The 23,975-nt window shown below is 48.0% G+C and overlaps 1 protein-coding gene across 3 annotated transcripts; it reads right to left on the bottom strand.

Annotated features, from left to right (window-relative positions):
• Nucleotides 1–777: 777 nt before the first annotated feature.
• On the bottom strand, nucleotides 778–19,955 carry slc39a14 (solute carrier family 39 member 14). 3 transcript variants are annotated; one of them, XM_078953426.1, is made up of 10 exons: nucleotides 19,746–19,955; nucleotides 13,229–13,338; nucleotides 12,333–12,638; nucleotides 10,460–10,637; nucleotides 8,683–8,852; nucleotides 5,021–5,143; nucleotides 3,940–4,092; nucleotides 3,635–3,866; nucleotides 3,371–3,555; nucleotides 778–2,974 (listed from the first exon to the last, which is right to left on the bottom strand). In XM_078953426.1, the coding sequence occupies exons 3-10, from the start codon at nucleotides 12,621–12,623 to the stop codon at nucleotides 2,822–2,824; spliced, it is 1,485 nt and encodes a 494-aa protein (XP_078809552.1). In that variant the 5' UTR covers nucleotides 12,624–12,638; nucleotides 13,229–13,338; nucleotides 19,746–19,955; the 3' UTR covers nucleotides 778–2,821. The 3 variants fall into 3 exon arrangements, with proteins under 3 accessions (XP_078809552.1, XP_023813880.1, XP_023813878.1); XM_023958112.2 differs by lacking the exon at nucleotides 8,683–8,852 and adding an exon at nucleotides 9,183–9,352 and having other exon boundaries at nucleotides 19,746–19,944; XM_023958110.2 differs by lacking the exon at nucleotides 19,746–19,955 and adding an exon at nucleotides 13,417–13,538.
• Nucleotides 19,956–23,975: the final 4,020 nt, after the last annotated feature.

Genomic DNA, 23,975 nt, shown 5'->3' with positions numbered 1-23,975 from the left:
CCAAGCCTGGTCCTGGAGGCGCACTGTGCCGCTTGCTCGTGGAATTATTCAATAGTTTTAATAGTGTTTTGGCCTTTTTGTTCCCCCCGTTCATCTTGGTTTCGGAGTATAAATCCATTTCAAACGGACTCTTATTTGAAATGAATCATTTTATGTTTTGGAGGTTAAATGTGGCGTTTGTTCTGCAGAACTGTCAAACTTAAAAGCATTTCTCCAATGCTGGGCCATTATAGAACGAGACATGGGAAAGAGGAACTACAATGACATAAATTATGTTTAGATTAAATGTAATAAGTATATCAGCAGAGTTTCTCAAAACTTGGTTGCCTGCAATGACGTTTTGCGTCCAGCAGGAGTCAGTATTGAGTGACACAGTAACGATTCACGAGGCCTCATCTAACCATCACTACAAAACACTGACTCTATTTTGAATTTGTCACCAGAACGTATCCAGTGGAGGGAGGAAGCACCCATTCCGATCACAGCTGTGGATGACGTCACTTCCGGTCTTGCCTCTGATTGGCTACTGACTCTGCTTTACAGGTCCTCTTAGCTTTATTAGCTCGCAGGTTTGTTTGTCAGTTCAACCATTTCAGAATCATTTTTCAGAGGATTTATGATGTGAAAACGTTTCAACAGTGGATGAAATTCCTGTCAGAAAATGAAAGCGGCCACGGTTTAACATGGGTTCATGTTTACCAAGTCATGATGAACCTCTGCAGTGACGTGCAGCCAATGATCAGTGATGCTCCAGAAAAGACGACAGACACACAATAATCTGGAAAAAGGTAAGTTTTAAAAAAGTTTTCCATGATTCACTGGAGATGATAAACAACCAGAACAGGATAGAGATCTGGAAAAAAACACCTTAGGACGACTTTTTTCCAAGAATATTTGTTGAAATTACAGCCTTGTTCTTCAATGACCTTCTAGTTTATCTAAAGCTGACAACAGAACAGCTGATGTGTTTATCTGTCATTACAAAGAAGCATGAAACCCCAAATCAATATATTTCATTGCTTCAAAACAATAAATAATCACGGAACGCTGTGTGCAGTTCAAGCTTTGGTCTGGAATTCTCAGCTCCAACGGGGAACGTCGGGACCGGGATGAAGATGAATGTTGAGAACTTGTGCTGTTCATGTTTGCATTAAAGGAGACGGAGGGTGAGGCTGACACAGGTCACATGATCAAAACACCCAAGCTGTTTCTGATGCGCCACATGGGCTGGATGTGGGTTGCCTGCGGTCGTGGGCCCCATGGGGCCCCCATGCGGCCCCCATGCGGGCTTTCTCTGTAGCTTTAGGTTAAGTTTGAACAGGTTTGAGTGGAAAACCTCCAACCTTAACCTCCGTGTCCACATCTAGGTTTGGTCTCCGTTTATCCACAGAGCAGCACATATGCTTGGTAGAAACGCTGCTTGTTCTGAACTTTACACCCTGAAGCAGCCCAGACCATGATGCTCCCTCTATCACTGTGCTACAGCCAGTGAGGCCTAAAGAAAGGAGCTCATCTCATCAAACTGACATCCACTAACATCAGTGGGCGGGGCAAATGGATGTGGTGGGAAATGATGATTGTGGACATGAAGGACTGAAGGTTCTTATGTCTTTTGAATCGTCTCCATGGCAACAGTTTTTTATTCTGAGGTACATTTTCCTTTGACAGTTCCTCAAAATGAGCTGCAAACCCTCCATGGAATCAGGAAACTGCCGTTCTGACACTCAGGATTCCTCCAAAGTTTTTCTAAGAATCCTAGTTTCACTGTTGAAAGTCAGAAATACTTTAGAATAATAAACATGAGAGGGATTTTTGTCGTTTTCACGTGATGTTAGCGTGTTGAAAACGTGGGTCTGGGTTGCTATGGAGAACTGGACTCAGGTGTGCAGCTCGGTCCGGCTCCTGGAGGAGCCTGTGATTCCACAGCTTACCTCCGGGTGGCGCCCTTCATCCAGCTGTGTGTCTTTGTGAAGAGGAGCAGACTCAGCATTTTGTGACCTCTCAGAGTTTGCATCTGGCAGCTGTGACCTAAACGTTCTGTTACCATGGAGACGTTCTGGACTGTTTTCGTTTCTCTGGGTCACATCCGAAGGTCAGCGGGCGTCACCACAAACCTGACCTGATGCTGCATGGATGAAGACGCTGTGACAAATGCTGTGGTGGGAGGCGCATGATCCACAGCCAGCCCCGCCCCCACGGTAAGCCCTTCGCCGCTCTGGGGTCCAAACGCCGCTTCACGGTCCTCAAAGTAGAAAATAAACAGTATGAGTTTAAGGTCGGGTCAGGAATGGGAGCGAGGCGGGAGGCATCAGGAGCAGAAACCCCGGACCGGTTCTGGGACCGCGGGCGGTCCGGGCCACCCCAGCTGGACCGGTTCTGGGGCCGCGGGCGGTCCGGGCCACCCCAGCTGGACCGGTTCTGGGGCAGCGGGCGGTCCGGGGCCACCCCAGCTGGACCGGTTCTGGGGCAGCGGGCGGTCCGGGGCCACCCCAGCTGGACCGGTTCTGGGGCAGCGGGCGGTCCGGGCCACCCCAGCTGGACCGGTTCTGGGGCCGCGGGCGGTCCGGGCTACCCCAGCTGGACCGGTTCTGGGGCAGCGGGCGGTCCGGGCTACCCCAGCTGGACCGGTTCTGGGGCAGCGGGCGGTCCAGGCCACCCCAGCTGGACCGGTTCTGGGGCAGCGGGCGGTCCGGGCTACCCCAGCTGGACCGGTTCTGGGGCAGCGGGCGGTCCGGGGCCACCCCAGCTGGACCGGTTCTGGGGCCGCGGGCGGTCCGGGCTACCCCAGCTGGACCGGTTCTGGGGCAGCGGGCGGTCCGGGCTACCCCAGCTGGATGTGTCCCGAGTACATGGTGAGGAGAAGCATGATGGAGAAGCCCGTCAGGAGGCCGGCGTTCTGGATGGCGAAGGTGATGAGGAAGCGCTTCCCGCCGGCGTCCTCCTCCTCCCGACTCACTTCGTTCATCTCTGGGAACTGAGACAAAGGAGCACGCAGTGAAGATGGCGGGAAAGCACAGAGGGAGGAGCAAAGCAGACGTGGGGGCGGGGTTAACTGCTGGTTTGTTTCTGACCTTTGCACGTTTAAAGAACGTTTTACAAAGTTCTGTTTCGGAAAGAAACCTTCACAGACGTTACAGCCTGACTCTGGTTGGTGGTTGCCATAGCAACTCAGTGAAATTGGTCCTCCAGCTCTAAAGAGGACTAATAAAAACGTAAACGATCATTTGACATATTTAAGCGCTGAACTGTTCTGAGCTAAAGGCAGAACCACGTCACACTGTGGGTTCTGTTCCCGCACTTGTTGGTTCTGCTGAAGCTTTGGCTTCGTTCAGGTTCAAATGACTAGATGTTGGGGCATAAAACCACCCACCATGTCTGCCAGCGCGATGTACAGGAACATCCCCCCCGCCAGGGCGAAGATCCAGTTGGGGGAGAAGCTGTTCCCGGCCAGAATCCCGAAGCCCATTCCCAGGTAGCAGCAGCAGGCGGACAGGAAGTTGAAGAAGAGCGCCTGCTGGATGCTCATGCCGGCGTTCAGCAGGATCACGAAGTCTCCTGGAGGCCCAGACCAAACAGCTGAACCCCCCCTTCTCCAAAAAACTGCCGGTTGGAACCCCGCCCACCACCGACTCACCCAGCTCGTGAGGGAACTCCTCACACAGGATGGCCACGGAGGTGCTGACGCCCTGGAAGACGGACGCCGTGAAGGAGGCGCCGATGGCCAGCCCATCGATGAAGTTGTGCAGGCCGTCGCTCAGCGTGATCATCCAGGCCAGCGTCCCGATGTCCGAGTAGGCCGTCCTCTTCAGCCAGTAGCAGCCCCCGTGGCTGCTGGAGCGCCCCCTGGTGTCTGGACTCTGCGGGTCCTGAGGGAACCGAGCCACAGACAAAGGTGTCAGTCTTCTGGCGCCGGCTCGAGCGGAGGAGAACCCGCCATACCTGCAGCGTCTGCGGGGGGCTGAGCATCAGCTCCCCCTCCCCAGAGTCCACTTTGTCTCGAGCCAAAGCGCCGGCTTCCCCGTTCTGCTGCAGCTTCTCCGCGTCGCCGTCGGGGGCGGAGTAATGGTCCGGAGCAGAGAAGTGGGCGTGGCTCTGGGACACAGACACACAGGTGTCATACGCCGGCGGGTGGGGGGCGCCAAATATTTGCTGTTCCCGCCGTGGGGGTGTGGAGGGGGGGGCCGGGACAACAGGGATTTTCTTCAGAAGGACAAAAGTGGCTAAACTCTTCCTTTATGGTTAAAAAGCAGAACAGACCACTACACTCCCCCCTCTGTGCTTAGGACCGGGTTTGTGTCTCGTCAGCACGTCTGAGCCGCGTCTGCCTGCAGGCATGTCGCTGTTTTTCAGAAAGAGGAACGCGGAGGTTCCAGTTTCATTCAACCAGTCAAACCGGAAACACGGAAATATGACGAGCGCCGGCGGCCCACTTCTCCACGCCGTACGGCACTTTTCTAACTTCAGAAAAGTCAACCAGCAGGGTTCTTCTGAGCCACATTTCAGATTTGAGAGGAAGAAAAAGATTTAAAACAGAAAATGCGGTAAAAAGACGGATGAAAGCTTTTCCAAACGTTTAGTTTCCTCCTACAGGGGAGAGCCGAGGTTCTGCAGAACCGCCTGGTTCTGACGAGAGCTTTGACAGTAAAACTTAAGGGACGACTTCCTGTCCAGACTCAACACCCAAAGCAGAATAAGAGTAGAGAAAACATCAGGATCGGTTTAGCTCCGCCTCCTGGAGTCTGCTTAAGGAGCTGAGACCAGGCTGTGGGTCTGGAAGGGTTCTTCCGTTGGACCCTGCAGGAACCGGTTCCTGAACCCTCCAGGTTCTGCATCCAGGTGACCTTCAGAAGAACCCTCCGTCCCTGTCGGTGACGTTCCTACTGAGTCATCAGGAGCTCTGCGGGAGTGTGCACGTGCTGGAGCGTGCACGTGTGGCCTCAGCTGCAGCAGGCGAAGGAGGTCGATCCTTCCTGCTGTAGCTCCGCCCACCGACCTCTTCAAAGACGGCTGCTGAACTCACCCCTCGTTTCTGCTTGAGAAGAACCTTCAGGACTTTTTCGGTGAAGAAGAACAAGTAGAAGCCTCCAAACACCACAGCAGACTTGGACACGTAGAAGTCCACCAAGGGGTCAAACCCAAAGGCCTAGTGCACAGGAGGAGGAGGAGGGGGAGGGGGGGGAGGGGGAGGAGGGGGGGGGGCATTAGCTTCACATGATCCTGAAGAAATCAGTCAAAACTTTTTCACTTGGTTTTGGTTTCTGTTTGATTCTTCTGGAAAGCTTTCCTATTGGGTCAAAGGTTAACCCTTGTGCTATCTTAGATGACCCCCCCCCCCCCCCCCCCTTCCATTGAGGTGTTCTCCCTACCATGACAAAGGTGGATAAAGGTGGAAAGATTTCATGTAATCATGGACACCAGTGAAGATCACAAATCATTGAAGAAAAAAGGTTCAGAGCTCTGTCTAGTGGGTCTAGATGACCCAACTGTCTAGTGGGTCTAGATGACCCAACTGTCTAGTGGGTCTACATCAGTGTTTTTCAACCTTTTCTGAGCCACGGCACACTTTAACCTTAAAAAAAATCCCGCGGCACACCAGCATCCAAAAATTAAAAAAAGGAGAAACTCTAGTCTGTATTGATCTACAGCCCCTCCCTCCACAATCTTACGTGCATTTTTGAGATAATTGTGTCAGAAAAAGCTGGAAACTGTTTTTTTCTAACAGATTAAATAAAAGTTAAGTTAGAAGATTTAAAAACTGGTTGTGTGTTCGTTGGTTTCAAGACGTTTAACAACAGATCTCCTTGTGCGCTGTCACTCTCACAACCCAATGCATCATGGGAGATGTAGTGCATAAAACGGCCAGAGATCGGTTTTCGGAGCTTCATTGTTTTGTTCACTTGTTCCACGGTCTGATACCGGACTCTGTGGAAAGCTACACCGCTAAAGACGAGCTTTAGCTGCTATGTTTTTTAGAACTGAGCGACTTTACGAGCTAAATCGGGACAAGGAAGTGAAGACTTTAACCACTTCTGATTGGTCAGACTGATGACATGTGATTAAGCCCCCCAGGAATGATTGGTGGAGACAGTTAAAGGGACGGGACTTTTCCCAAATACAGCCGGAGCTGCAGCTGAATCGCGGTACGTCGTTCTTATCAAAATGTCTTTAATAGAATAAAATAAACGCAAAGAAAAAGTAATTTTATGATCTTTTATATTCCTAACTCCTCAGTGTTTTATCAGGGCCTGTTTGGATGAACACAGAGCTGAAATCCTGGAGATGGGAAATGTTTTTAGATCAGTTAATGAGGGCAATTTTCCACGGCACACTTGACCATCTCCCACGGCACACTAGTGTGCCGCACACTGGTTGAAAAACACTGATCTAGAGCACCACATAGACCCGCACTGTCTAGACCAGGGGTGTCAAACATACGGCCCGCCAAGTGGGCAATTTCCCACGGCACACTGGTGGAAAAACACTGGTCTAGATGACCCCACTCCCAACGTTAAAGTGTCTAGGATAGCACAAGGGTTAAAGGTCGGCCTGACCTCAGGACGACTCTTCTATCAGAATGAGGAGGTTCAGGAGCTGCAGGTTGAGAAGGAGAAAGGATGAAGAGGAGAGCAGGTTCTGATCCTCCTTCAGAAGTGTTGGCGCCGTTCAGACTCAGAGATTCAGATCATCCAGCAGTTCCTCAGCAGAACAGAAGCAGCTTTTGGCTGGAGGACGTTGGTTGAGGACCGTGGAGCCGTCATGAGGTCCTTCCTGTAGTTTCTGTTCTTCCCTGCTGTCTTTCTTCTTCTTTCCCTCCATCTGAAACCTTCTTGAACTTCCTGATAATCCTCTTTTTTCTGTTGACCATCACATCCAACGTTTCAGAGTTGGTTTAGCCCGCTTTCAAGTGGAAGGGGCGTGGCTTTCTAGCAAGCTCACTCCTGACTGGTGTGAGTGGTTGCTGTAGAAATGTTGCCTCAGACCTGCTTACTGACAACGCCTGGCTCCAACATGGCGGCGTCTGTATCATGAAAAAATGGCAACAGGACTGACTTCATGTTCTATGGTGGGGGGTTTCCACACTCACTCAGTCCAGTTCTCACATACAGTCAGTGGGACCAACCCAGTACGGCTCTCCCCGGCGCCCCCTTGTGGTGGCATCCATGTTTATCCTAAAGTCCGGCTTTTTTTCTTCTGCTTCTGTCAGAAGCTCCTGGATGATCCTCCTCGTGTTCTTGGACTCGTCTTGGTTCTCTGGAGTCTCAGAGCTGCAGGAACTGAGTGACTGAGATCTCCCACTGATCTGATCAACAAACTAAAATGTTTCTGGTCTGTGAGAACGTTTGTTGGATGATCTGAATCTTCTCAAAGTCACAGAGATGCAGATGTTTCTCAATCATCTACAAACTCTTTCAAGTGAATTGTTGTACCAGAGAAACGCACATTGATTTGATCCCCAGAGCCCCGCCCCTTCACCTTTGGTCTCCAGTGTTGACAGATTTAGACTCTAATGCTGCGGCCAGAGTTACTGTGGGCAGGTTGTGAGGCAGGGGGGCCGGTGCCTCCCTGCCTCCCCTCACAGCACGCCTTTCTACCTGTTGTATAAATGCAGTGTGTGTGTGTGTGTGTGTAGCATTCTGATGGGTTTCGTCCACAGAAACTGCTGTATTCTGCGGGTTTCCCGTTCCGACATAGAGCTCTGACTCTCCAACTCTCTGATTGGTCGTGTGCGTTTAGTTTGCTCAGCATTCATGCCTTCTTATTTGTTATGACTTCTTGAGATTGTAACTCATTTCCTGACATCTCCTTTAACAGTTAATGTCTTTCACGTTGGATGTAGAATCACTCAAATGTCTCAGTGCCCTGGATTCTAAAGCAGTTCAGACTCCATAAGCACTGCTGTTTGTTTTAAACACTGTTTATGACGTCATTGATTTCACAAAGTAAACATCTAGTAGATATGAGCGTTTTGTGACGATTATTTATGATCCACCGTCTTCTGATGATAAAAACGTTGATGGTTTATTAAAAAAATACATTTAAATACATTTTTTGGGAAAGAATTGTTCCGCTGCAATGCATTGTGGTCTATATTCACCGATCCAGTGAGCATGGATGCAGACTGTTTTTTAGCAGAGACTTCTGGGAAATGTTAGGGCTCTGGATGTTGGATTGTAGATTCAGACACACTAGAACATGGAGAACGTGCTGTAGAGGGAGGAGGGAAGGAATTCAGACACAGGTGGGAATTTCAATTAAAACAGGAAGTGATAAATAACGGATGATTAACTTTGAACTGATGAACTTTTTGGGTGTTTTTTTTTGGGGGGGGGACTTTTAGACGACTTTTGGGCTTGAAAACCGTGACTCTATCTGGCAACACTGTTGGTTCCATTGAAAAGCCCCAAATGTGAAGGGGGGGGCCCTCCTCTGTACTGAGGGACCCCGTCAGGCACCATAGACGTGTTTTCATTCAACAACCTTCATAGTGTCTGTATTATTATTATTAACAGACTCCTTTGGTTTCCTGTCATCAGACATTTTTTCACACATTTCTACGGAGAGTCGACTCTGACGAACACGTCAGGCATGTGGCAAAAGCGTGTCTGATAGCAGAAGGACCTCAGGAGTGGGTTTAGTGGGAGGGGTCTGTGGATTCTGGCGTGTTGCGGCTTCAGGATCTACCTCTGGGATGAGCTGAAACAGGGCGTTGGAGTAGAGCGTGCCAATGGCCAGGGCTATGAAGTAAAGCAGCAGCCGCTTGTAAAAGGTTTTCCTCATGAAGGGCACCACGCTGGCTCCGATCAGCGAGCACAGCGAGATCAGCGTCACGCACAGGATCCCATAACCCCACACTGACGTCCGACAGCAGGGGGGGGGCAGAGAGGATCAGGTTAGGAGCAGAACAACACCAGACAGTTCTCTACAGACAGGAATCAACCTGGAGGAGAGGAAGAGGAAAGTCGGCGCTTGGTTCTCCGCCACCTTTCATTGGGTAGGAAGTGGTTATTCAGAGCAAGTAACACTCGCCACTTGGTCCTCATGGGGGGGCGTGACCCCACCCAGAACACCCAAAGCTCTCAGAAAACAGGAAGGGACCCAAGTTCAGAGGAAACCAGGAGAAAGCCCAGAAGCGGCAGAACCGAAGCCTCTGAGGCGGTTCTGGGAGGAGCTTCATAGCAAACCTCGGGGAGCAGCTGCAGGACGGCCGTGGACAGCAGCGTGCCGATGGCCAGAGCCATGAAGAACGCCAGCGCGTGCTTGGCGTGACGCGTCTTCATCAGAGGCGCAACGAAGACTCCGGTGAGGGAAAAGGCACTAATCAGCGTCACGCTCAGGAAAGAGAACCCCCACACTGAGGCGGACACACACCACACACAAACGTCACACTGGGACCACCGAGGTGGGCGGAGCCAACTCCAGTGGGCAAGGCTGACCCCGTGGCCAGGGGGAACACCCCCCCCCCCCCCCCCGTCCAGCTGGGTTGAGGGTTCAAAGCCTCGGTGTGGACGAAACAGCTCAGTGTGAACGCGTCCTGGTTCTCCTGACATCATTGACTGACACTCAGAACACCAGCAGGTGGGCGGGGTGTTCTCTGATGAGAAGAAAGTGGGCGTGGCCTATGGTTTACTGGAGGGTTTTTTAAAGGTAAAAAGGAAGGAACCGGTTTCTCCAAACATCCTGCATTGAACTGCTCTGACGTCTGGCTGTGGATCCTGATGTGACGAAGACGACGTTTGGGGTCAAATCAGGATCGACCTCAGTCCATGAAGACACAGACTGAAAACATCAAAGCTAACTGGAGAGCAGAGACAGAAACGTCAAACCTAAATGAACCTCAACAGTTTCTGATTTGGATTTGAACTGGTGACGTTTTTCTCCCTCTTTGCTCTCAGGTTCAGTTCAGACTTTTGGTTTTGGAATTGAATTCTACGTGGGGGCGGGGCCCCGACACATGATTGACGCTGGCGACAGAGGTTACGAATTTCCGCTCCAGAACGGCGTCTGGCGCCGTCTGTGTCATAGCTGCTCTGATGTGGCGAATCGTCGCCACGGTGACGCTGTTCCACAGCTGCTGCTGCAGTTTTCAGCTGGTAAACGTTTTGTGTTCTGGTTTTTCATTCACTTTAAGATGATCCTCCTTTGAGGATCTCCACGTAAATCTGACAGAAAGGCCAAACACAGATGACGACATCATCATCCCGCCTCAGAAAACGGCGTTGGGCGGCTGCAAGGAGACGCTAAATCTTCTGAGGCAAAGACCTGAAGGAGGAAACGGTTTAAGGGAAAAGGGTTTTCCTGAAGGATCTCTGTCGGTTCTGATGGGATCCTAAAACGAGGAAATCTTTCTTCTGATACGTGACCCTAAAAGAAACTCAGATCTGTGTTAATCTGACCTGAAGAGCAAAAACCACCCCCCCCCCCCCCCAGCAAAGCAGAGTGATGTACATAGAAGGCTCACCTTCTGCGTCTGTTGGCCTGGAGGCGGAGTCAGTGCTCAGCCCCGCCTCTGGCTCCGCCCTGCAGCTCCCAGCAGACAGCTGCTGCAGCATGGTGGGGCAGAGCTTCTGCAAACCGCGTCCGTCCAGCCGGGAGCGCTCGCTGATGCTGTAGAGCGCCAGCGTGTCTGCAGGCAGGCACTGCGGACACAAGCCAGGGGGCGGGGCCTTAGTGTCTGCACGCTAGAGACGGAGCGCGAATATGGAATACAGGGATTCTAACATAAGATGAAATCACACATGTACAGGTAGAAGGTTAGCATGTCGTTCCAGCTCTGTTTTACACACCAGGATGCAGGTACGAGTTCTGAAAGCACCAATAGAAGATAACAGAGGACACGCCCATACATTCATTCAAAAGGTGTCAGTCAAAAGGCCACGCCCCCTTTCGAGCCTGCTATATAGTGCCTCCTTCTTTTAATAACTTGAAGTGAAAATGACCAGCTGTTAGACGGTGAATGTGCAGAACAAAGAGGTTCTGGTGAACAGACGGAAGGTTCTGATGAGTGAACGGAGGCGACCTTTACGTCAGATCAAAGTCCTCTTGGTTCTGCAGGTGTGGAAGCTCACCTGAACTCCAGTTTGAACCGAACAGAACTCTGGTCCGTCTGAGAACCGGGTCTCTGACCTGAGCTGTGGATCTCTGCTGGATTTTTCCAGAGATTCCCTGATCTTCAGGCTAATCCTTCATTCCTGGGGGGGGTCAGGTGTTTTCTGGGTTTGTGCAGCAGAGGGGCACAGACACAATGAACCACCGGCAGGTGTGAACACCTGATTACCTGATCTAAGGCGCTGCTGTGTGACTCACTGCAGACGGTTGCAGCTGCTGGGCGTCATCCACGCCCACAAAGACAGGAACTGCTGAGCTCTAATGACCTCCTCACGGATCCACAGTGACGCACGGCGAGGAGAACATCCCGCACACATGACCTTTGTCCAAACCCACCGTTCACTCTAACCAACCGGGAACAACCAAATGTGCACTTCCACACATGACCACTAGAGGGCCACGGCCAAACGCATTGTGTTCTGCTCGTGCCATGATGGTGTCGGTACCACAACCGTTCGGGGTCCTGGGACTAGTGCTGAGGTCACATGATGTGACTGTCTGTCCGTTGGTCTGATGACGTGTCAGACAGTGATTGGTCTGTAAATGACCATAGAAGAAGATATTATGAAGTCTGTTGTAAACAAACAGAGCTCCAACATACACCAACAGGATCTTCTGAAAGTGCTTTTATTACGGGCGGCCGTGGTGGAGCGGTAGGGCGGTCGACCAATGATCGTAATATTGCAGGTTCGATTCCCGCCTTGCACGCCCATGAGTAGAAGTGTCCTTGGGCAAGACGCTGAACCCCACCTTGCCTCTGATGGGAGGCTGGCGCCAGTGTTCGGCATCGGAGTCGCCATCAGTGTGTGCAAGTGGGTGTGAATGTGTGTGCAAGTGGGTGTGAATGTGTGTGTGCATGTGTGTGCATGTGTACATTTAGCCGTGCTAAGAACATTTCAGCCACGGCTGAACTTAAACTGGAATAAGAAGCAGATCGTGGATAAATGTCTAAAATTACAAAGAATAATGTCAGACACAATTTATGAGGGAAAATAACTTTAGGTTACAAAAGAAAACGTGAAATAAAAATATGTAGAGCCCGAGCAGATGTGGACGCTACGTAGTTTGACCAAGTGGGGCCACCGTAGTGTGACGTTATCCTCAGTGGAAAGGACCCTGAACAGTTATTGCAGGCCAAACGGTTACGGTACCTACACCGGTTCATCACAGCAGCTGCTGCGGTGCCTAGAAGGTTCCCAGAAATGCTGAATAGACAGAACTGGTACCTTTGAGCTGTTGGTTCTGGGGGGGGCAGCGGGCGTGCTCTCAGCCACGTCGCTGCCGTTGCCATCGCCGTGACCCTGGCTGAGGATGGCGAGCAGAGAGCGCAGCTGAGGCACCGTGATGGTGCTGTTGTCCCCGTAACGGGCCAGCAGGTCCTGCAGAACCTGAGCAGCCGACTGTGCTTCGCCCTCCCCCTGACCCGTCATCCGCCCAATGCAAGACAGTAAGACGACCACAGCAAAGACCAACGCCGGCGGCAATGTCGGACGTCCATGAGCGCCCCGGCCAAGCATGATGGCGGCTGTTCTCTGTGGACAGAGAAAAACATCTTTAGGATCAACTCTGTGAAACAGAAACTACAAAACAGATATCTATACGTATATATATGTATGTAGGGGGGGGGGTTCCAACTGATTCTAGCATAAAAATGAAGGTAATTCCAACATCCTGCGATATAAAATCTAACGCCGATTCTCCAGATTCCGACAGAAAATCAACATAATTCCTACGGATCCTGAAAGCTGAAAAAATCCGGTTTTAGAATCTTTTAGATCAGATTAAGCGGTCCTTAAACCATCATTTAAGGAACATCAACGTCAAAGAGTTGAGCTTGTGAATCTTTTTTTTTCTTAAACGCCTTTCTCCTTTTTTTCTTGGTGAATGGTAAATGCTGTATGGAGCACTAAACTAAACTGGTTTAAAAAAGGTTCAAGCTGTTTCCTTGGAGTCTCCAGTGAATCCTGGTGATAAAGAACCTGCAGACAGTCGACAGGATCAAACGCTCAGCCTTTTCCAGACTCGGCTCTAACACAAAAGCCTTGAAGGAAGAAGCTTATAAAAGGTTCAAACATGATCATCGGCTCCAAACGGAAGCAGCTTCCTGAGAAACAAAGCTCACCTGTTCTCACTGATGACAGCCAGCGGCTCGCGTCTCCTCCAAACCCTCAGGTCTCCTGGGAGGAGACGCAGTCAGTGGAGGAGAAGAAAAGCCTCCTGGAAGCCAGAGGGCTGTGGACACAAGCGGATCAGATTTAAGGTTACAGGACGGAGAGGCGCAGAAAGAAAAAAGGCCTTTAAGAAAGAGACCTGAAATGGAAACCGTCAGGTCACATTTATGGAGCTCCTTATTATCAGTGCAAGTTCAAGCAGTTCAACCCGTTCTGTTGACTTTAGCTCAGCAGTCTTGTTTGGATTGAAGCAGCATTAGAGAAACCAGCAGAAGACTTTCCACACCGTCATCACTATGCTGCCCTTGAGCAACGTCCTTCCCACGCAAAGCTGAAGGAGCTGACGTGTTGGTGTCACGCCTTTCTGACTCCACCTACTGCTGACGGATGAGGTTTATAGAAATCTGTCTGTGCATGGATGATGGATGGATGATGGATGGATGGATGATGGATGGATGGATGGATGGATAGATGGATGATGGATGGATGGATGGATGGATGGATGGATGATGGATGGATGATGGATGGATGGATGGAGGATGGATGATGGATGGATGGATGGATGATGGATGGATGGATGGATGGATAGATGGAGGATGGATGATGGATGGATGGATGGATGGATGATGGATGGATGATGGATGGATGGATGATGGATGGATGGATGATGGATGGATGATGGATGGATGATGGATGGATGGATGGATGGATGATGGATGGATGATGGATGGATGGATGGATGGATGGATGGATGGATGGATGATGGATGGATGATGGATGGATGATGGATGGATGGATGGATGGATGATGGATGAATGATGGATGATGGATGAATGATGGATGATGGATGGATGATGGATGGATGATGGATGGATGGATGGATGATGGATGGATGATGGATGGATGATGGATGGATGGATGGATGATGGATGGATGATGGATGGATGGATGGATGGATGGATGGATGGATGATGGATGGATGATGGATGGATGGATGGATGATGGATGGATGGATGGATGATGGATGGATGATGGATGGATGGATGGATGATGGATGGATGGATGGATGGATGGATGGATGGATGGATGGATGGATGATGGATGGATGGATGGATGATGGATGGATGATGGATGGATGGATGGATGGATGATGGATGAATGATGGATGATGGATGGATGGATGGAGGTCAGACAAACATGCTAACAGTTGTTTCCTCGGTTCTGTCTTGGCCGTAAACGTGACCTTTTCTCACTCTGACCTCGTTTTAAAGTGAAAAAACTGGTTGATCTTTTTATCAGACTAGCATAACTTTCCACAGACATCAGATAAAACAGATTCAAAGCTCTGACAGACAGAAACAAACTGCTGAGCCTTCAAAAAGGCGTCAGCGATCAGGAAAGACAGAACAAACAATCATGAAGGCGAGGCTGAAGACCGACTGCTTTTAAGAATGAAACAACATCCAATGACCGCAGACCGTCTACGGCTACAGTCGCACCTGGAAAACCTCATTTAGTCGTGTCAAACAGATTCATGAGGAGTTTAAACTCAGGTGATAAAAACGTCTGGTCAAAGTGATCAATATTCAGAGAAAGTATGATCCAAATCCAGTCTTCGTTGTCTTAAAGTTGGGAAAAACCGCTGAAAGTGAACACGTTTCAGGTTTTCATCTGTAACATTTTAACGCCGCATTTCGCTAAAATGTTAAAATGTTGGGATGGAAAAGTCAAAACCCGACTGAAGCAGAAAGACGGAGCTTTACTGCGTGAACAGCAGCCTGTCTGTACGCAGACTGAACACCGACGGTAGCAATCGGATGGAGAACGGTAACCACCAACACGGACAGACGAGGGCTTTGGGGTTCCAAACCAGAACCAGAACCAGAGATCAAGTCTGGAGAGAAAAACCGCTGAGACCGATTTAAAAACGGGTTTGGACGGTTTTCAGATCCAAGGATCGGCTGGGCTTCGCTTCCTCAGACTCTCTGGAAGACCTTCAGCGCTTCTATCTGGGCACTTCTGTTCCTCATCTTCTCACTGATGAAGAGTTTCAGATGAAGAACTCAGAGCTTGGAGGCTTTCCCTGCGGATCCTGGACCGCTCTGCAAACGGAGCAAAACCAGAAAGAACTCACATCCGTCTTTCTTCTCATGGTTTTTACGTGTTTTCAAATGTTCAGAACAAGACGTTAAACGTTAGGAACCAAAGACCGCCTCAGGATGTCCTCGCTGGGACGATGCCGCTGGTGGTTTTATCTGGAACCCGGAGATCCAGACTCGCTTCCAGCGACATTGAGCCGGCGAGGGCCAATAGCAGCTGACCATCAGTCCAAACACGGGTATCTGTGATCGTCTCCGTCTGCGCTCAGCTCCAATCTGAGGCCTGTTTGGGGTTGAGGAGATAAAGACGTCCCTCCTTCCAGACGCCTCCTCACATCTTCCTCCTCTTCTGCTCCGTCTATTCATTCCCTGTCAGGATGTCAGATTACAGAACGATCTAGACCGGAGATCCGACCCCTCCAGCCGGAGAACCACGACCTCATGAGAACCGTGAAAACCGTCTCTACGCATTTGGAGCAGCAGACGGCCTCATGTAACCCCCCCCCGTAGCTACAACAGACACAGCCGCTCCGCCTCCAACCTCCTGAAGACGAGTTTCATGACCAGACCGAAATACCGCCTGACCACAAAAGTTCAGTGACGAAAGCAGCTGCAGCTCGGCGTTCCTTTCTTTTTCTTTTTTAACTTGTCCTGTCCAACAGCTGGGCAGACAGATGAGAGCTGAAGGCCTCTTGTGTCGGACATATTTTACTTTAACAAGAGGGGTTATTAATCTTCAATTCAATTTCAATCATGTTTGAAAATCTTTGGTGTTGGACCGGACGGAAAAGGAAAGAAGGGAAGAAGAGAGAGGGATGTTAGGGGGGGGGGTAGGAGGATGATAATAGGAGGGGGGGGGGGGGGGGGGGATAAGACCATGAAGCAGCATAAAGCAACAAGTTTACTGGTTGTTAATCATTATGGTAAGGTTCAAATGTAGTACAAAAAGGGCGGGGCCTGTCCACACACACTGAAATGTTATCAACACACCTGCTAGCTGCAAAAATGTCCACATGTCAACATGCACACAAAACAGATAGTGTTCACGAACGCATACCTATGCCTTTAAACCAAATAGTGTGAAATATTTATTTCATTTAATGACGCAAACTATTAGTGCAAAGGTGAGCTAACACCTGTGCTCAGGTGAGTGTTTATGTTCTTCTAAAATGGCGTTCCTTTCTGGTCCCAGAGAACGATTGGCGGTTTGATTCCTGATGGGATCCTTCCTGATGGGACCCTTCCTGATGGGACCCTTCCTGATGGGACCCTTCCTGATGGGACTCTTCCTGATGGGACCCTTCCTGATTGGACTCTTCCTGATGGGACCCTTCCTGATTGGACACTGCCTGATGGGACCCTTCCTGATGCACTCAAAAAAAGGAAATTACCAGCCAATTAAGTTAACGAAAAAGTAACTTGTCATTTCAACCAGAAAATTTTATGTTTGTAAATCTTACGTGAATGAATCATGTCGATTGTACATAAAAATAATCCATTTAAAAGTTACTAATTTCAATCATGTTGATCCAACATGATACCATTAAATTGGATACATTAGTAATCGCAAGGAATTGTGGGATACCATTTTCTTTGTCTATCTGGGCAGATTGGGGTCTAAGTGTGAGTTTTTGTCCATGGGTTTTATTGTCTAGCTGTTTTACTCTGTTTTAACTAGTGATTTAAACTGTTATGTTTATTTTTTTTTGCACCATGAGTTAAAGTTTGGTAGAGGATGATGACCAACCCCCCTGTGTGGCAAACTGTTAATGTTCCAATACTTAACACAGAGTTCGCGGTAATTGAGCTCCTGTCTTGTGATGTGGGACTTTGCTGGGTAATTCATGTCTTTGATGTGAAAATTAAAAGACCCACTGGTTGTAACTTTGGAACAACATATCAATTACAGATGAATAAATAAAATTAAAGAAATAAATAGAAATTCAAGTTAAAAATAAACTTAATTTACTTAGGTGTGACCAATTGAAGTGATTCAATTAAATTGGATCAACTTTTTTCTTTTTAGAGTGAGCAACAATATCAATTTAAAGTTGGGTGCAACTGCTCTATTTAAATTGAATCAACTTAAATTTATTAGTTTGAACCTAAATACATTAAGTTGAGCCAACCTAAATAAATTAAGTAGGACCAACATGATTCATTTTTGTTCAAGTAACGCAATCTAATCATGTGGAAATCCTTTCCATAATTTTTTTATGTTCATTCAAAGTGAACGTTTTTTGAGTGTGGGACCCTTCCTGATGGGACCCTTCCTGATTGGACACTTCCTGATGGGACCCTTCCTGATGGGACCCTTCCTGATGGGACCCTTCCTGATGGGACCCTTCCTGATTGGACCCTTCCTGATGGGATCATTCCTGATTGGACACTTCCTGATGGGACCCTTCCTGTTGGGACCCTTCCTGATGGACCCTTCCTGATGGGACCCTTCCTGATTGGACACTTCCTGATGGGATCCTTCCTGATTGGACACTTCCTGATGGGACCCTTCCTGATGGGACCCTTCCTGATGGACCCTTCCTGATGGGACCCTTCCTTATGGGACCCTTCCTGATGGGACCCTTCCTGATGGACCCGGTCCAGCAGGAAGGGTCCCATCAGGAACACCTCGGATCAGAAAACATCAGATCTGAGTTTGAGTCGACATCAATCCTGCTCCAGGATCTGCTGGTACCTTCATGGACAGAGGTCTGTCCCCTCGTCCCCACAGGCCGTCCTCCTTCCCCCCACATACCTCAGCAGGTGAAGCTGCTCCCACTCAGAAACCCAAACCCGTCATTATGGTTCCTGGAGGTCCGCCTTCAACGCCGTCATTATATGAGCCGGCGAGCCTGCGGTTATGCCACAGACCGGCGAGCACTCACTGAGCACGCTCAGTCGTTCCTGAGGGCGTAGCTAACTAGCACCCGCCATCAAATGACAGGGTTCAGGAAACTCACACCCCCATTTACCCAGAGTTCATCAGAAACCACCAACAGGAACCTTCGTCCCACACAAACCAGAACTCTGTTCAAACTGAGAGAAGTCCAGTAGAACCACGTTTAGAGAGTTATCGTATCACACTAAAACATTTCTGACCACGACTGTTTCTGACAGAACAGAACCCGCCTGACCCCGAAAGAACAGAACCAGCCTGACCCCGAAAGAACAGAACCAGCCTGACCCTGAAAGAACAGAACCCGTCTGACCCTGACAGAACAGAACCCGCCTGACCCCGAAAGAACAGAACCAGCCTGACCCCGAAAGAACAGAACCCGCCTTACCCTGACAGAACAGAACCCACCTGAACCCGCCTGACCCTGACAGAACAGAACCCACCTGACCCCGAAAGAACAGAACCCACCTGAACCCGTCTGACCCTGACAGAACAGAACCCGCCTGACCCTGAAAGAACAGAACCCGCCTGACCCTGACAAAACAGAACCCACCTGAACCCGCCTGACCCTGACAGAACAGAACCCACCTGACCCTGACAGAACAGAACCCACCTGAACCCGCCTGACCCTGACAGAACAGAACCCACCTGACCCTGACAGAACAGAACCAGCCTGACCCCAAAAGAACAGAACCAGCCTGACCCTGAAAGAACAGAACCCGTCTGACCCTGACAGAACAGAACCCGCCTGACCCTGAAAGAACAGAACCCGCCTGACCCTGACAGAACAGAACCAGCCTGTCCCTGAAAGAACAGAACCAGCCTGACCCTGACAGAACAGAACCCGCCTGACCCTGAAAGAACAGAACCAGCCTGACCCTGAAAGAACAGAACCAGCCTGACCCTGACAGAACAGAACCCGCCTGACCCTGAAAGAACAGAACCAGCCTGACCCAGCCTGGAGGAGGTCTTCTCTTTCTTCAGAAATCCACGGATTCAGACTCATTACTGAGGCTCGGAGGTTCTACTGATCTAATGTCACAGTCCAAACCTGGACCAGAACCTCTTTTTGGGTTTTTCTGGTGATGGACTGCTGAAGACCTCAGAGCTGAAGGACCTTCCTCGTCGGCAGCACGTGGGGGGGGGGGGGGGGGGGGGGGGTCGTTCTTTCTTCTCTGAATTTGTTCACGTTAAAGTCTTTAGCAGGTTAGAGGATAAGCCCATATCACTACAACTCCACTGCTATGCTTCATTACTGCAGTACGCGGGTCTCAGAGGATCCGCGTCCTCCCGGATGCTGAGCAGCAGCGACGTCCAGCATGAACTTCACCACGAAGCGGTTCTGAAACCAACTTAGAACCCTTACGGTCTGAGGACAGACTCTGCACATGCGCGAACCGGAAAACGGACGCGTTTTTCCTCCGTTTAGAGCTCAGACAAACCTCAGCTAGCTCTTCTCGGCCGTTAGCTTACCGGTGATGATGACGTCACTCTGCCCTCGTTGTGCTCCCCCAAACACCAAGGACACGCGGCCAGAACCCGAATCTATGCGGCTCGTAATCCGCGGTTCGTTATTCTGCGCACGAGCCGCTGCCGCTGTCTGCCGGTGTCCGCCGCTTGAAGCGCCAAGGAACAGCAGCGCCTGCAGGATGTGATAGGCTCATGCTCGGTGATGACGTTGATGGATCTGTGCACTGTTCTTTGCCGTGCACGTGTTCCCCCACGTGGTCAGTTCTGGTACTACATCCATGTAGTAATCAGTAATAATAATGCAGTTTATTATATTATATTATATTATATTATATTATATTATATTATATTATATTATATTATATTATATTATATTATATTATATTATATCAAATTATATTATGAAACAACATAGTATAATAATTATTATTTTTACTAGGCACCTTTCTCTCACAGAACAGGGATTAAAAACACAGATAAAAAAACACAGAAATTAAGTTAGAAGTTTAAACAGATGAATGAATTGCAGTCAGGAAGAGTAGACGAGCCTGAAAAGGTGAGTTTTGAGGCTAGAGATGAAGTCAGGGAGTGAGTCCATAATCCGGAGGTCAGGGGGGAGGGAGTTCCAGAGTTGTGGGGCAGAGCCACTGAATCCATTCTTTCCCAGTGGGGGGCAGTGGGGATAACAAGTTGAGGAGAGGACGAGGTCCTGAGTGAGCGGGGGGAGTGGTGACTTTAAAGACGTCAGAGAGAAATGGGGGGGGGGGGGGGGGGGGTTATGAATGGCTTTGTAGGTTAGAAGGAAGATCCGGTAGGTGTTCTGGTAGGTGATCCGGGGGGTAATCCGGTAGGTGATCCGGTGGGTGATCCAGTAGGTGACAGGTAGTCAGTGAAGCTGCTTGAGTACGGGTGGGATGTGATGGAAGGACCGGCACTGAGTGACGATGCGGGGGGCAAAGCTTTGGACCAGTAGAAGTTTGTGGTGAGTTTTTTGTGTTAGTCCAAACAAAAGTGACTTACAATAATCCAGGCGAGATGTGACAAGGCTGTGGACCAGTACAGCAGTACAAAGAGGGGTGGGGGAAAGGCGAGTGTTCCAGAGGTGGAAGTAGGCAGTCTGAGTGATGTTGTTGAGGTGAAAAGTAAAGGAAAGAGTGCTGTCCATGATGACACCCAGGAAAATGAGGGAGTTGTCAAAAGGGATGAAAGAATTATTTATTTTACCAAGACTGGACTTGGTCCCTAAAAGTAGAAGTTCTGTTTCATTGCTGTTTAGTTTGAAGAAATTAGAAGTGAACCAGGATTTTATTGAGAGAAGACAGCTGGTAAGGGAGGTGGGTGGGTGGGAGGGTGGATTCTGGTTTGGTGGATATGTATAGCTGGATGTCATCTGCATAGCAGTGAAAATGTGTTTGATGTTGACAGAAGATATGGCCAAGGGAAAGATGGTAGATGATAAGCAGCAGGGGTCCCAGGACAGAGCCCTGAGGCACGCCTGTGGTGATGGCAACTGTGGGGGAAGTAAATGACTTTAGTTGAGTAGTCGAAGCATAGCCAGATAAGATAAGAACAAAACCCGTGAACAAGACTCCAAAGTAGCAGCTGAACAAAACCTGATGAGAGGAGTGTTGGTGAGACCGATGCTAGAGCGTCTGTCCAGGAAGATGGGGTGAGAAATGGTGTTGAAGGCCGACCTCAGATCCAGCAGGAGAAGAATGGAGAGTGAGCCAGAGTAAGCTGCCAGGAGGAGGTCATTGCTGATTTTGAGGAAAGCTGTTTCAGTACTGGGAAGTGGCAGAAGCCAGACTCGAATTTTTCATAGAAATTATTGCTGGAAAGATGTGGGCATTGGAAATTGAGTCTTTGTAGAGGATTTGGTGGTTGGAGTTCCTGTCTTTATGGGTAGAGAGGCCAGTTTTCCTGTAGAGTCTTTCCATTTGGCGTCCACTTGATTTTAATATCCTGAGGGTGGGAGTGAATGAGGGGGCAGTAACACTGAAAGGTGCTGCTGGGGGGGCAGCATATCGGCTAGGGACAGTAATAGACTGAACAAACTGATCCGAAGAGCTGGCTCCATAATCGGTTGTAAAATGGACACATTTGAATCTGTGATGGAGAGGAGGACTTCAAATAAGCTTGTATCCATCATGGATAATCCTGAGCATCCTCTCCATCCTGTACTGGATGGTCAGCGGAGCTCCTTCTCCAACAGGCTAAGGCAGCTTCGCTGTCACACAAACCGCTTCAGGAGATCTTTCATACCTCACTCCATTGGACTCTAGAACTTGTCATCCATGTGCAATAGATAAAGTAATTTATGGTCTGTCTGTTTTTCTCTCCTGATGTAGCAAGCAATACAACTGTTCTAATTCACTTATGTTTCTTTCCGATTGATTGTTCTGTTTCTCTGTTGTCGTCTATTGTGTGTATTTTTGTATCTTGAGCCTAACGCCGACGCTGCAACAACTGAATTTCCCAAGCTGGGATCAATAAAGTATCTTTATCTTATCTTATCTTAAAGAGACCATTCAGTTTAAGGTTTAAGGAGGTGATTATTGTAGTATGGTGTATGAAGATTGGCAGGACTGGGGAGGTTGTCAATGTGTGAGAACAGACGGACTATGTCGATACAATTGATTTTGCGATAGGTCATTGTGTATAGAGGGTTGGATTTGGAAACTGAAATGTATTGTTATGTTACGTTACGTTGCGTTGCGTCACGTCGTGTTGCGTCACGTCGTGTTGCGTCGCGTTGCGTCGCGTTGCGTCGCGTTGCGTCGTTTTGCTATTATATTATATTATATTATTATATTATATTATATTAATTATATTATAGTATAGTATAGTATAGTATAGTATAGTATAGTATAGTATAGTATAGTATAGTATAGTATAGTATAGTATAGTATAGTATAGTATAGTCAGAAGTCTCCCCCTCTTGTCATGGGTGGGACTCGTTCCTGGAGTTTTAGCCACACCACAACTCCCAGCAACCCCAGCACACACTTCCTGGATGCCACACACCTTTTTTTTTATTTTTTTTTATTGAACATTTGCAGAATATAAAACAAAAAAAACAAGATTTATAACAATACAAAATAAGAATAAGACACAATTCTGAATACAGAATAAAATTGTTTTAACCTTATAAAATCTCAACTAGTAAGAACAAAATTTTAATTAATTTAGATTTTAAAACAAACTGGTGTTCAATAATAACCAAATAAAGCAATCACAAAACGAAATAAATAACAAAAAATAGAAAATTAAAAATATTATATAAAATAATATATTAAATATAATATATAAATATTAAAAAAAATAACAGAGGAATTAAAAAATAGAAATGCAAGAGTAAACTTATGTCACTAATCAAAAAGTGTACAGATGTTAATCGTTTTTTGAGCCTTTGTATTTTTTGCAGAAATTAGTTTTAAATATTGCTGCAGGTCAGTTTGTAAGGGTGGGGTCATCTAAGGTAGCACAAGGGTTAAGCTCTGCCCTAAGCTAAGCTCAGTGTGAAGTATTGCTTGTGCTATTCTGCCTTCATTACCGAGCATTTATATTTGGACCTGATCTTCTGTTTCTGACTCCATTTGTCTGTTGCTTGTCCTGAGCTTCACCTGAACTCTGACTCCCCTTTGTCTCCTCTGATGATCTCATGCCTGAACTAATAAACCTGCTGCGTTTGGATCCAGTCATCTGCCTGCTTTTGTGACTATTATATTATATTATATTATATTATATTATAAAAACAATAACAGAAAGTTTAATGTTTGCAATTTATATATGTGCATAGTTTTTGGGAAGATTTCTTTTGTTGGTCCTGCTCAAAGTTCCTTATTCACATTAAAAAAAACACATAAAAACACATTTCTTATTATTTGGAGTGCTTGTGCTGGTGATAAATTATTTGATTTATTTAATATTTTATTAATATCTGAGAAATATTTCATTCACAAGAGCAGATTTTTAAAAATCAAACCATTATTTAATACATTCCATAAAGAGATCTGTTTATATTTGAAATCACTAAAGTTCATGGAAAACAAAAATGCAAGACAACTGTCCACGTTCCTTCAAAATACCATGTTTATGACAATCACTAATATTATATTATGACATTTTTATTAGACCATAATCCTAATTTTATTTTTTCTTCTTTATTTATCTGTGTTCTTTTCGTGTGAACATGTCTGTGTAACCTTTTGGCGTTCTGATTTAAAAAAAAAA

Source organism: Oryzias latipes, chromosome 9, assembly GCF_053564925.1.
Source record: "Oryzias latipes strain Hd-rR chromosome 9, Olatipes_Hd-rR_3.1".
Classification (NCBI taxonomy): domain Eukaryota; kingdom Metazoa; phylum Chordata; class Actinopteri; order Beloniformes; family Adrianichthyidae; genus Oryzias; species Oryzias latipes.
Note: the sequence above shows the minus strand (reverse complement) of the source record. Positions and strands in the feature narration are given on the sequence as shown.

Excerpts from the sequence above, each read along its gene's own strand:
- slc39a14 (XM_078953426.1), bottom strand. The coding sequence starts at position 12,623 with ATGCTTGGCCGGGGCGCTCATGGACGTCCGACATTGCCGCCGGCGTTG. Across the intron at positions 8,853-10,459 it reads CAGGCCAACAGACGCAGAAG|TGTGGGGTTATGGGATCCTG; the intron begins GTGAGCCTTCTA and ends GTCGGACGTCAG. Across the intron at positions 5,144-8,682 it reads TGTTTCAGCTCATCCCAGAG|GCCTTTGGGTTTGACCCCTT; the intron begins GTAGATCCTGAA and ends CCTGTGCACTAG.